The sequence below is a fragment of the Podarcis pityusensis genome, assembly GCF_964106645.2.
Source record: "Podarcis pityusensis genome assembly, chromosome: 13".
NCBI lineage: Eukaryota > Metazoa > Chordata > Lepidosauria > Squamata > Lacertidae > Podarcis > Podarcis pityusensis.
Window position 1 is genome coordinate 29,139,358 of NC_138038.1, and position 13,972 is coordinate 29,153,329.

General features: G+C 48.1%; 1 protein-coding gene across 1 annotated transcript; it reads right to left on the reverse strand.

The window, feature by feature from the left end:
* Nucleotides 1-1,802: 1,802 nt before the first annotated feature.
* LOC308461983 (olfactory receptor 6Z7-like) lies at nt 1,803-2,735 on the reverse strand (the record flags this gene model as incomplete). The annotated part of the gene is made up of 1 exon (XM_080979156.1): nt 1,803-2,735. Exon 1 carries the CDS (start codon nt 2,649-2,651, stop codon nt 1,803-1,805), a length of 849 nt encoding a protein of 282 aa, XP_080835282.1. The 5' UTR covers nt 2,652-2,735.
* Nucleotides 2,736-13,972: the final 11,237 nt, after the last annotated feature.

Sequence of the window (13,972 nt, forward strand, 5' to 3'; positions counted from 1 at the left end):
TTTTGTGAATTACCTAAGAGTCACCTATATGGAGCTCTAGAATCTGACAGCTAACCAATTGAGTACAGTGGTACCTCAGATTACAGACACTTCGGGTTACAGATGCTTCAGGTTACAGACTCTGCTAACCCAGAAATAGTACCTCGGGTTAAGAACTTTGCTTAAGGATGAGAACAGAAATTGGGCGGTGGTGCAGTGGCGGCAGCGGGAGCCCCCATTAGCTAAAGTGGTACCTCAGGTTAAGAACAGTTTCAGGTTAAGAACGGACCTCCAGAACGAATTAAATTTTTAACCCGATGTTCCACTGTACTACCAAACAGCGCCCCCTATTGCTGAAAGCAGGTAACCAGCAGGGAACGGTTCAGCTTAGCCTTTGCACTGTTGACTGAACACCACCTGCTGTGCAGATGATGGAGAAAGCTCATAAATTTTATCCATTCTGGTGTCCTGGCCAACTCTATTACACTGGTGTAAATCCTGGCTCACCAGGAGCCCATAATAGCAGCAAATAAAATCCACTCATACGTCAGCAACTGATAAGACTTGTCATCCAGTTCTTCCAAAGTCTTCCTAAATTATAAAGCTCCAAAATACAGGCCAAAAGAGAGCAGGTCTAGGAATAGCGAGGCATACAATGGGCACCATCAGTGAAAAGGCCCTGCTCACAAGTGGAATAGCCTAGGGCCTCTCTTCATCTAAATCCAGCCCTGCCTATGGGTGGTGCTGTGGTCTGAACCACTGAGCCTCTTGGGCTTGCCGATCAGAAGGTCGCGGTTCGAATCCGCACAACAGGGTGAGCTTTTGTCCCAGATCCTGCCTACCTAGCAGTTCAAAAGCAGGACAGTTCAAGTAGATAAATAGACACCGCTGTGGCGGGAAGGTAAATGGCATTTCCATGCACTCTGCTTTCTGTCATGGTGTTCCGTTGCACCAAAAGTGGTTTAGTCAGGCTGGCCACATGACTCGGAAAGCTGTCTGTGGACAAACACTGGCTTAAGCACCACAACCCCATGGTCTCCTTTGACTGGACTTAACTGTCCAGGGGTCCTTTACCTTTTTACCTTATTGGGGAATCTGTCCTGTGGACATCTGTAGAAGCAAGCCATTGATGGAACTCACCTCATTTTCTGCTTCATTGGGGCTCGCACTGCCAGGCAAAACCACGCTGTGTAGATTGGGCTTGGAATGGAATTACACACATAATTGTGTATAAGTGTGTAATATTAATGATCAAAATTAATAATATGAAGGATATGAAGAACAGAACAAAAGAAAAGAAAAGTATCACCCCTTCCTAGCAGAGAAGGTAGGAAAATGTTTATAGAAGCTCTCCTTCATTGGAAGTTTCCAAACAGATGTTGGATGGCCACCTTTCCAGGACTCTCTAACTGTGATTCATGCATTGCTGGGAGTGGACTAGCTAGTTCCTTCCAACTCCAGAATTCTGATTCTATGAAACTCACAGGCACACATAAGCAGGGCAAGGAGGATGAAAGTGGGTTGCAGCTCCAGGTGTTGCTGTTAATGTGGAGAAAGGAAGAATTCAAAGGAATGACAAAGTAGGAATACATTATTTTTATTAAGCAGAATACTAAGTACGCATGGTAAAGCAGTATGAACAAAAACACATTTTAGAAACAATTTACTGTAAAAATTCAATACAATATTACTAAGAGAACTAGGTCAACCTGCACACTGTTTCGGCGTTTTCTTCAGGGTGGGGCTAAAAGAGGTAAAACAGTTCAAGGAAAACACACCTTAAATTCTGTTTATGAAGTTGCTTCATCACTGCTTTTTCTTAATCATTGTAACAATTCTCTCCAGCTTCTTGGAGGAATGCAATACTTTCCAAATAATTTCCCTATGGCATGCTTTACCTCCTTATTTCTCAAGCTATATATAAGAGGATTTGCGACAGGGGGTAGGACTGTATACAAGAGAGAGAAAGCTTTGTTGAGATCACGGAGTGCTTCTCTCTTCGGTAACATATACACTATCATGATGGCTCCATAGAAGGTAGAAACTACAATAAGATGAGAAGAGCAAGTGGAAAATGCTTTTTTCCTCCCAGTTGTAGAAGGAATTTTCAAGATAGTAGTTATGATGGCTATGTAGGATGTCAAGGTGAGGAGAAAAGGTGGCAGGGTAAATATGAATGCCAGGACAAAACTCATAACTTCCACCAGGTTAGTGTCACTACAGGAAAGTTTTATAAGTGGGACAGAATCACAGAAATAATGATCAATTTCATTGGGGCCACAGTATGTTAACTCTAGCATAAAACCCAAAAGTATTAAAGTAGCTATAAGTCCATTTATCCACGAAGAAACTGCTAGTTGGATGCACATTTGTGCATTCATAGTTGTTGTGTAATGCAGTGGTTTGCATATTGCTAAATATCTATCATATGACATTACTGAGAGAAGATAGCATTCTGTTGCCATAAGGTAACCAAAGAAAAAGAACTGCACAAAACAGCCGCTGAATGAAATCACATTTTCCTCAGTCAACAAGCCCACCATCATTTTGGGCATGACATTTGATATATAGCAAGTCTCTAGGCATGACAAGTTTCCCAGGAAGAAATACATGGGCGTATGTAGATGCTGATCAACTACCACTAAAATTACAATGAGTACATTCCCAATCATGGCTGCAATATAGATCAATAGGAAAACAAAAAATAGGATATTTTGCCATTGACCGAATTTTCCAAAACCCAAGAGGATATATTCTGTAACATTCATCTGCTTTCCTCATGTAGTCTGTTCCATAGTTTATGAAGTGCATTCATCAGAGATTAAAGAGATCTTGGAATCTATCTTTGAAAAAAGAGATAACATTAAAGTTAATAGATTAGCCTGGCAGGTGAATTATTTGACCCAGAAGAGCAGCAAATGAACAGACAGGACACCAGGAGTTGGGATGAAATCAGGCCAAATCTTTATTGATGGCACCAAGCATGGTACAGGTTGGAATGGCAGTAGGGCCAGCATCAGCTCATCATTCCACTCACCTGATGCTAGTGGAATGGAATCCAGCAGTTGGACTAAGCCAAGCCTGCACCATGGGAGTTGGCCAGTGCTGAACCTTGTCATGGTGCAAGCCAAGTTGGCAAGTTCTCACTGGACAAAGAGAATGAGGATTCTAGCCAGACAGAGACCCCAACCTGAGGTGCCATGGCCAGTCCCCACTATCTTGAGCCCTTTAAGGGAGCTCTCCTTTATACTAAGTTGATTTATCCCAATGTCGTTTCCATCCCCCATGCCAAGACAGCAATTTCCCACCTAACAAAAGAAAGCCATCATTTTCAAGGTAGCAAGGAGAGAGTGCTCCCGAGTCTCATGAAAATCCTATGTAAAGTGCAGCACAGGGTGGGGAAAATATGTGCTGGTACTCATATATTGTTAAAAGTGTCATGGGTGCCAGCAGGGGAAGGAGGTGGTACTCTGTACTCTTGAGTCCCATCACAAAAAACCCAATGCTTATATGTGTTATGATGCACATGTGTCCAATGTTTATAAGTTTGCATTTCAGAAACACTTATCATGCATATCTCGTAGCATGACATGGGGCTCCCAGTGGTCATCCATAAAAAGGAGACCAATATGGTCCACACCCAACTTATCTCAGCAGCATCAGTTATACTTGTAACAGTGGTTGTGCATTGCTTAAATATTACAATTCCTGAATGTTTCACAGCATGATTGTTGAAGTTCATGGATATAATTCTGTTTCTTATTAGTTGATCAGATTGAAAATTTGCAGAAGGATAAGTGAGACAGAAAACTGCTTACCTCCATGGCATGAAAGCCACATTTTCTCCTTTCTCATCTTCACTTTATTAAGAATTAAGGCATATCTGTCTTCTTTTGGTCTTTCCTTCCGTCCTTCTTTCCTTTATCCTGCCTGCCTGCAATTTAGAAGACAAGATATCTGAGATGTTCTGTTCTATATGTGTTGTATGGCATGAGTTGTCCTGCAGGGAATATATTTCCTGGTTACCATTGCTTCAGTTCAGAATCAGAGGAGAATACATCCCTAGATGCTTCTAGTCTTTTCAGATCAGTGCAGGAATTTTTTAAAAAACCAAATCAAATCAAAACATAAACCATTATACCCAGCTTCTTCAACTTATATGAGTGCCAAAGACTAGAAGCAACACTAACCTCAGATGTTTATAAGTAAATAGCAGGTTCACAGCTGATGGAATGTGGAAGGCTGCCTTATCTTATGCTATAGTACATAAGAATGTAAGAAAAGCTCTGCTGGATGGGACCAAAAGCCAATCTAGTTCACAATTACCAACCAGATGCCTTTGGGAAGCCTGCAAGTAGGACTTGAGTACACAGCAGCCTCCCTACTTGTGACTGCCAGCAACAGGCATACAGGGGCATGCTCTCTGCAACTGGTAGGATCCCAATATGTCTGCAGCTGAGCAGCCAACTCTTACTAAACTACCTTTCCCCAGGAGATTAGTCAGGGAATTAACATTTAGAACTCTGCTACAGAAGCAGAATATCTAATCATCCATGATTGAAGCATTAGTAACCTGGCCAGCAAGGTCTCTCATCTCTCATGACTAGCATCTGACCAACTAGGATACACCAATAGGTGCAACTCACGGATGGCTGACTCCAGAATGCCTCCTGTTTTGCTCTCTCTGCTGCCACAGCACTGATGGTGGTGGTGGCTGGCAGGGGGCTTCCAAGGGTAGACTTTTCTCTCTACCCATAGAGAAGAGTTGTGAAATCCTATGGTCCTTGGAACACCTTCCCAGGAACAATCAGATCATGTCCTAAGCAAATTTTCCAGGAACATTTGGCAGAAGTACTGGGAGTGGTACTAAAGCAGTCTAGACCTTTCAGCATGGATAGCTCCTTATTAGGAATAGAAATCTAATAGGAATCTAATCTTAATTTAATCTTTTTATTTAATAGACTCTTAATCCTCAAAAAATTCTAAGTGGTTTACATAAAATATAAATATACATTAAAATTACTGATAAAATCAGATATTCAAAACATTAAGCTAATATTTTCCAAAATATAAATAAAAGCAGCAACACACACACATACACACACTATTGCACATTTTTCTCAGTGCACATGTTTTTCTTAAGCTACATTTTATAAATGAGCACCGCAAACTGCATTAAACATCACCTACATATACAATGGCTTAATATGAGATGATGTTTTCTAAATATATTCTCACATTCCTTCTTTTCTAGGTGTAATAACATTCTAATAATCCGATATTTTAATCAGTTACTGGTGCAAAGCTAGCTTAAAGCAAAAAGGAGTCAACACCCCAAACAGCACTGTAAAATGCATTTTATATTATAGTAAAGCATGCTTATCAAATGGAGGAATGCTACTAGTTTCATTCTGTAAAACTGACCTCCACCCCCCCCCATATCATTTTGAGGTGCCATTTTCATCTTCCTTATTTTTGTGTTTTCTTTGTTACTCTCTTGATATGTGTGCAATTCCAACCATGTCTACTCAGAAGTCAGTTCCATTGCAATCAGTGAAGCTTACTCCCAAGTATGTGAAGAATTGCAGCCACGCTAGCTAACTAAAAAGCATGCACAAGCAATGAATGAGCTCATCTTCAATCTCCCTATCCAACTCTAGCTCCATATACTAGGCAAAATACTTTTATTATAAAGAATAAGTGACTTCACTTCCTAACCAGTGCAACAGTCTCTCATGTCATGTAAGCGGAAGATCAGGGAAAAAATAAACTATTTTGCAATACAGTGGTACCTCGGGTTAAGAACTTAATTCATTCTGGAGGTCCGTTCTTAACCTGAAACTGTTCTTAACCTGAGGTACCACTTTAGCTAATGGGGCCTCCCGCTGCTGCCACCCCACTGCTGCGCAATTTCTGTTCTCATCCTGAAGCAAAGTTCTTAACCCGAGGTACTATTTCTGGGTTAGCGGAGTCTGTAACCTGAAGCATCTGTAACCTGAAGCATCTGTAACCCAAGGTACCACTGTAATAAATCATCGTTGGGTGTGTGTGTGTGGGTGGGTGGGTGGGTGTTAAAAAAACCCTCTTTGCCTAATACAATCTGAATCAGGGTTAAGAATCTACATGAAAAAATTCTGTACAGTGGTACTTTGGGTTACAGACACTTCAGGATGAATTAAGTTCTTAACCCGAGTTACCATTGTATTGGATCTTTCTGTTTCTCAGACTCTAGTGGAAAAAACGTTAATGCGTCATTTGTTTTTGCTCTCCCAATTGGCATTCCATTTGTTTTACAAAAAATCACTAGGAAACAAATATTTGTGGTTATATATTTATTGAATTATGCTACATAAAATGTAGAATTATGATTACCATTATTGTTTGGTTTTGAATGTGGAATGTGGATTGAACCCTGCCATACACCACTCATTTGTTTTTTATTGGTGCAGCCACCAATGCTTTCAGTTTGGGGTTTCCCACACCTTTATTGACTGATTGCGGAGCTGATATTCTCCTCACACAAAAATACGCTAGTTTTTACAAATAGTCATCCAATGCAATTAATGAATTATATACCGTAATCTCATTATTATTATTTTACAAACACTATTTATTAAAAATATTTTTATACTATACACTCATCTAAAATAAAGAGGGTGGACAACAATATATAGAAATACAGTAAAACACACAAAAATAAGAATAAAATAAATAATAAGAATGACTGGATTATTTAAACAAGGTCATGATTTTCAATAAAGCGTGTTCTCATAAAAGAGAGAGCACGTGTTGCGGATGGGGCCAGACAAAACCCCCAGTTAGTAGCCAGGCCATTGATGGCAATGGGCTGGAGCAGATTGGATGATTGTGTTACTGGGGTAAATTTGATGTTGCCAATTTAGGGGTGGGATTAATGGCTTTATATAAGCAGGGTCCACAGCTTTCTCTTTCTCTTTCGCTGTGGACATCGGATCTATCTGCACCGAGTGACTTCAGCGAGAGTCTGGTCGTATATTTTGTGGATTTTTCCCTTCCCTCTTTGCTTTCTTTGCTTTCTCATCCTTTTAGTATCGTTCTTCCTTGGTTTACCCCCCCCCACCTTTTTGTCTTTTGTTTTGGTCCCTTTCATAACCCCCCCTTTTTTTTTTCGGCATAGGGTGAGCTCCCAGCTTATTACCCTCAGGAGGGGGGGGGGCGAGGCTTCTGGCCCCAGGTGGCTGACGGCCCGGTTCTCGGCCGAGCCACAGGACCCAGGGCCGGGTGGGATAGCCTTCCTTCCTCCCCCCGCCTCCCTGCAGTAGGGCCTCCGATTTTGCCCTGCTTCGGCCTTGCAGGCCGCTGCTGAGGGCCGCGGCTCCGCCGAGGCCTAGTTGGCCCGGCCGGGGCCTGTTCTTTTCCGCTCCCCCCCTCCCAGCGTCCATCGGGCCTTTGGGGGCCCGGGGGAGGCCTGATCTCCGGCCGCGGAGGTTTGTGCCGCGCCGGGCGGCGCCTGCCCGTCGCGTGTGGGCCTGCGGGCGCGGCGGTGCCGCCGCGGCCTGGTCGGCCCGGGTGGGGCCTGTTCTCCTTCGCCCGCTGCCCCCCCCACGGGTTCTATCGGGCCTTGGAGGCCCTCGCGTGGGCCCAGACTCCGGCGCGGCGCGTGGTCGCCGCGTCGGGCGGGCCGCGCTGCGCTGGGCGCCGCGGCAGGTTGGGCGTGGGCCTCTCCGCCCGCCTGCCCCCCCGTCCTTTTGGGCCTTCCCGGCCCCTGGCGAGGCCCTGATCCGCGGGCGCGAGGCGCGGACGGGCCTCCGTGACCGTTGGGCCGTCCCCGCGCCGGGGATCGCTGGCCTGGTGCGTGGGCCGGCGGCCCGCGACTGCTGCGGCCTAGTAGGCCCGGCCGGGGGGCCGTTTCCTTCCTCCCCCGTTTTCTGGGCCTCTGGGTGCGCCGGGAGAGGCGGTCAGGGCTTTGGGGGTGACTCACCTAGCCCAGGGTGGGCTCCCCTGGCTGCCTGCTTCATCCCCAAGCAATTTTGGCGGGAGCGCCATTTTGCCTTCCCCTCCAATTGAGTCAAAGAATTGTGTGGCGGCCTCTGGTGGCCGCAGGGTGCATTGCAAGGCAATTTTCATTGCCAGGTGGCGGCCTCTTGTGGATGTTGGTGTATTGCGTAGGCCGCATTTGCTTCTGACTCCTGGTGCCTTTGGATATTGGCCTGGCTGTCTTAAGTGCTGCCACACCACTGTGAATTGCTGCCGGCTGGGTCCTTCGTTGCTGCTGGGTACTTATTTATTTCTTTAACTGTGCTTTATCGTTAATTCAATAATCTTATTACTTTCATTTTAATTTGCTGAATTTTATTTTATTTTATTTTAATTTAAATCTAATTTTCTTTCACACCAGTAGTAGGGATGGCCCCAAAGAAGGCAACAAGGAAGTCTGGTCCGGCCTGCTCTGCAAAGCGGCCTATAAAAGGCCCGTCTCAGGCCTTACGTTCTCCCGAACCTGGCCAGTCGGTGAAACGCCTTCAATCTATGGTATCTAGTTTGGCTGGTGACCCGGTGGCTCTGGCAAGGATGGAGGCGGAGCTGGACGGTCTGATGCATCGCCTCTCAACCCCGTCGACTTCTTCTGCGACGCCGGCTCCCCCTGTGGACGCTTCGTTTCCACCGTCATCATCCAGTGAAGAGGAGAGAGAGCCATTGCCAGCCAGTGGCTACTTACCTGACGCGCAACAGGCTTGGTCCCCGGTCCTGCCGGTGTCACAGGTTGCCGCGCCACGGGGTCGGGCTTCTTCCAGGGTCGGGGCCAGAAAAAGGGCACCTGCCCGGGGTCTAGTTGTGCGGGGTTCACCTGCGCAGCCCCCAGTTGTGGGGAGTCCGATCCCTGGTCATTCACAGGTTGTGTCTTTCCAGTCACTGCCAGCCACTACGCAGCAGGGTGAGGCATCAGACTCATCGGTTGAGGACAGCCTCCCTCTTCCTCCGAAGGCCTCTTCAGGTGGGCGCCGCCGCCGCAAGAAAAGCTCCAGGAGGCGTGGCAAGAGGAGACGTAGAGACACCTCGTCTTCTTCATCAGGTACGTCTTCCCAGAGCTCCAGTAGTGATGAGGAAGCGCCCCTTAAGTTATATTGGGGTTTCGGAGAAGCCTCGGGGCTCCCAAAATGGGTTTGGGAGCGGAGGGCGAATTCCCATAGGGCCAGGTATGGGGCGGTACAAGACTGCCTTGAAGGGGTCCTGGTGCCAGACGTAAAGGTCTCCACCAATTCGGCCAGGGATATTATTCCGGGGGCTCACCTGTCTGCTAAATTGCGGTCCAGAATTTTGGATGGCCGTTATGTGGATATATTCAGCCTGGCTCCTCCGCTCGAAGGCCAGGAGCCCCTGGATAGGGGCCTGCCTGTACAGAAGAAGCGGACGGTCATAGCTAAGGCGGATAGGACTTTTGAGCGATGGTTAGATAGTTTCCAGGTTTTCGCTGGAGTAGTGGCTGCAGCTTATCCCAGGAGATCCTTGCATCTCTGGGTGTATCTCTCCATAGTCCGTTCGGCCTTCACAATGGCCGGTGAAACTGCTGCGCTAGCTTACGACCAGAATTTTAGGCGTAGGGCTGCCAAGATCCCCACGGCCCGCTGGGATCGGAAGGACTTGGATGTCTGGACCACTTATGTGGCCCCCCGCATTGATAAGAAGGTCCCTGATACGCAGAAATTCAAGGTTGCCCCGACAAGGTTAGGCCGTAAGCCGTTATGCTGGGATTTTAATAAGGGTGCTTGTCCACGGCAATCTTGTAAATACGCACACGTGTGCGAGAAGTGTTCAGGGAACCATTCGGCGTCCGCGTGTTTGGGGGGACGTCGTCCCTTTCGGAAAGGGGGGGGCTCTCAACAGCCCCCAAAAGCTGCTTCCCAGGTCCCTGCCGCGGGAGCTGGGAAGTAGCATACTTTCCTCCTTAGCTTACACCCCGGTAAGGCTGCAACCGCTACTATCGTTGTTGGAATTATACCCGGATGCCAAATCGGCGTCCTACTTGCGTGACGGTTTTTCTTTAGGTTTTAGAATCCCGGTGATCTCTACCCCAGTTGCTAGGAACCCAGCGAACCAGAAATCGATTAGGGATATGCCAGAGGTGGCGCGTAGGAAAATCGGTAAAGAACTAGCTTTACGTCGCATGGCCGGTCCCTTTGCTGCCCCCCCTTTTCCCAATTTGCACATTTCACCTTTGGGTATAGTTCCCAAAAAAGCCCCGGGGGAATTCCGCCTAATCCATAATCTCTCACATCCTAGAGGCACGTCAGTAAACGATGTGATTCCCCCGGAGCTTTGTTCAGTGAAATACGCTTCTCTTGATCACGCGATCAAGATGATTCGGAAATTCGGGCCGGGCGCCTTACTGGCAAAATGCGACATTGAATCAGCATTTCGGCTGCTTCCAATTCATCCCGACGATTTTTGGTTGCTGGGATTTCAGTTCGAAGGAGGATTCTATTTCGATAAGGCTATGCCCATGGGCTGCTCAGTGGCCTGTGCGGCTTTTGAGTGTTTCAGTTCATTTTTAGAGTGGGCCTTGCGTGAAAAGACCGGTCTGGGCGGTGTCACGCATTATCTCGATGATTTTTTGGTCGCCTCGGCAGGCAATACAGGGGACTGCGTGGCGTTATTGCAGGCCTTTGCTTCCTTAACGGAAGATCTGGGTGTCCCTTTAGCAGCTGGAAAGACCGAGGGTCCTGCTACACAGCTGACTTATCTGGGTATCTTGTTAGATACCGTGGCTCAAACCTCCAGCTTGCCGCCTGATAAAATAATCAATTTGAGAAAGGTTATTGGGGATATGATTCCCTTAAAGAAGGTTTCCTTGCGGCAGCTTCAGTCGTTGCTGGGCCACTTGAATTTCGCTTGCAGGGTGGTCTCCCCGGGGCGACCATTCTGCTCCCGCTTGGCCAGACTTACCTCGGGCTTACAGGCCCCGCATCACAGGGTGCGCCTTCCTGCTCAGGTAAGGGCTGACCTTGCTGTTTGGTTGGAATTCTTGGAGGAATTCAATGGGGTGTCATTGTGGCAGGACACTTTGAACCTCCACAACGACTTCCAGGTGCATTCGGATGCTGCTGGGTCCTTGGGGTTTGGCCTTTACTGGGAAGGCAGGTGGTGTGCTGAGCGCTGGCCTCCTGCCTGGCGGGGGCAGGCTATAACTCGGGACCTAACCTTTCTTGAGTTTTTTCCCATTGTAGTGGCAGTGCACTTGTGGGTCGAGCATTTCAGGGATCATCGAGTTTGTTTCTGGACCGATAACCAGGCGGTGGTGAATGTACTGGCTAAGCAGTCTTCACGATCCCCTAGGGTATCCGCCCTTCTTCGGGCTTTCGTTCTGCATTGCTTGCGTTTTAATATTGTGTTTTCTGCTCGTTTTGTTCCGGGAATTTCTAATGAGATTGCTGATGCTCTGTCCCGTTTTCAGATGGAGCGATTCAGGTCCCTGGTGCCAGTGGCTCGAGACCGTCCGGAAATTTTCCCGGATCATCTCTGGAACCTTGGCAGAACTTAGTTTTACAGGGAGTAGCTGCATCCGTTGCACCCTCTACCTTGAGGTCCTATGAAAAGGCCTGGGCGGATTTTTTATCATTTATTGGGCAGTCAGTAGGGGAAGTTACCACCTCCCATTCCACCTCTCAGGTGCTCCGGTATCTGGCACATCTATTCCAGATGCGTCGGGCGGCTAGGACTCTACGTCTGCACTCCGCAGCAATTTCCTTTTTTAATAAGGCATATTTTAACAAAGATCCGTGTGGGAAGTTTGTGGTGCGTAGGGCCCTGGAGGGATGGGGGCGACTCATTCCTTCCAGGCCCATTTCCAGACGGCCTATTACATTTGAATTGCTGGCCCAGATGCGGTCTAAGCTGCAGAGCGTCTGTTGGTCAAAATTTGAGGCTCGGCTATTTTCAGCAGCCTTTTCGTTGGCCTTCTTTGGGGCCCTGAGAGTCGGAGAGGTGGTCCTTGAGCCCAAACGGGACGGAGGTTCAAGGGGTTTGCTGATGCAGGACGTTAGTGTGTCTTCAATGGACCTGCAGGTTAACGTCAGGAATTCGAAGACGGACCAACTAGGCAGGGGCGCAGTTCTTACGCTCCCTGCGACTGGTGAAAGTGGCCCTTGCCCGGTAAAAGACCTTACGAAGTATTTAGCCTTGCGTCCTGGCGGTGAAGGGCCCCTGTTCATTCACGAAAATGGCCGCCCGCTGGTGAGACGCCAGTTTACTGGTGTCTTGCGTAAAGCCGTGGCGGCTTGCGGCCTCCCGGCTTCTGAGTTTGCCCCTCACTCATTTAGGATCGGAGCTGCTACAACTGCTGCCCACTGGGGTTTATCAGTAAAGAGGATAAAGGACCTAGGACGGTGGAGATCGGATGCATTCAAAGTCTATGTGCGTAAATAATGTGTTGTTGGACTTACATGTGTGTGTTTTAACCCTAGGTCGGGCTGCTATCCGTATCTGGATAGTAGGGCACAGTATTGTGCACTGGGCTGCGGACAGAGCTCGTCAGTCTGGACTGGGTGATGGCCTGGGATTCCCGCAGCACGTACAGGTGTCCTGGATCTCCAGAAGGGGGATGCTGTGGAGGGAATTTTTACCCCTCATGCGAAGGCGTGTCCTCCAGTGTGGCCCTCCTTCAGCGATCGTGGTGCAGCTCGGGGAGAACGATATGGTTTCCTCTTCCTGCTACGGGCTGCGTGCTGCCATTTTACAGGACCTTGGGGAGCTGGCGGCATTGGTGCCGACAGCTAAGTTAATTTGGTCACAGCTGCTTCAACGCCGCATTTGGCGGGGGAGTCCTTGCCCAGCTGCCACCGAACGTGTAAGGAAGCGGATTAATTCCGCGGCAAGCAAGCTGGTGGTGAATTTGGGCGGGGGTGTGATCCCTCACCCTCTTATTTCATTCAAGGCGGTTGAATATTACAGGGATGACGGGGTTCATCTCTCGCCAGTTGGGAATGATGTGTGGTTGGATGCTATGGTGTCCAGGTTGAGGGTGTGGCTTGATTTGTGAGTGGTTGGCGGCGAGCGTAAGGGCTCGAATGGCGGTTAGGCATTGGTTAAAATTGGTTGGTGGAGGGGTATGGATTGGCTGTGCCTGCCCCTCCAATGCTGCTGCTGACGGGTATTCCGTTAAAGGAATTCTGAAGCTTACCATCCCCTTCGTCCAAACCCTGACGGCAGGGTGCAGGCCGCGTAAGCTTCAAGGAGCATGCGCGGAGTAGCTGAGGGCCTGTGTCGCAGCTCCAGCTGACTCTGACCTTGTTCCTCCGGGACTGACTAGGGAGTCAGTGCTGTCCCCCAAGGCGGGAGAGGGACAGCTAGTCATAACCAATGCCTAAGCAACCACTCTCAATTTGTATGAAAATAAAGTTGTGGCCAAAATTATGCCAAAAACCTTAAACAAAAATTATGTGTGATGTCTGAGTTATTGGGGTAGGGGTTTTGGGGGACCTCAGCACGCAAAGCGTGTTCTCATAAAAGAGAGAGCACGTGTTGCGGATGGGGCCAGACAAAACCCCCAGTTAGTAGCCAGGCCATTGATGGCAATGGGCTGGAGCAGATTGGATGATTGTGTTACTGGGGTAAATTTGATGTTGCCAATTTAGGGGTGGGATTAATGGCTTTATATAAGCAGGGTCCACAGCTTTCTCTTTCTCTTTCGCTGTGGACATCGGATCTCCCGCCCGCCCTCCCTTGTTTGGGCTTGCGCTTTGACCTTGCTCTGCCTGTCATGGGGTCGTTCGCATTGGTGCGGGGGCCCAGTAGGAATTTTTCCAATTGGCTGATTAGTGCGTGCCTTTTGGGTTTTGCCTACTGCTTAGCAAATCGTCACAACTTGTAAGGTTGGCGGTTAGGCATTGGTTAAAATTGGTTGGTGGAGGGGTATGGATTGGCTGTGCCTGCCCCTCCAATGCTGCTGCTGACGGGTATTCCGTTAAAGGAATTCTGAAGCTTACCATCCCCTTCGTCCAAACCCTGACGGCAGGGT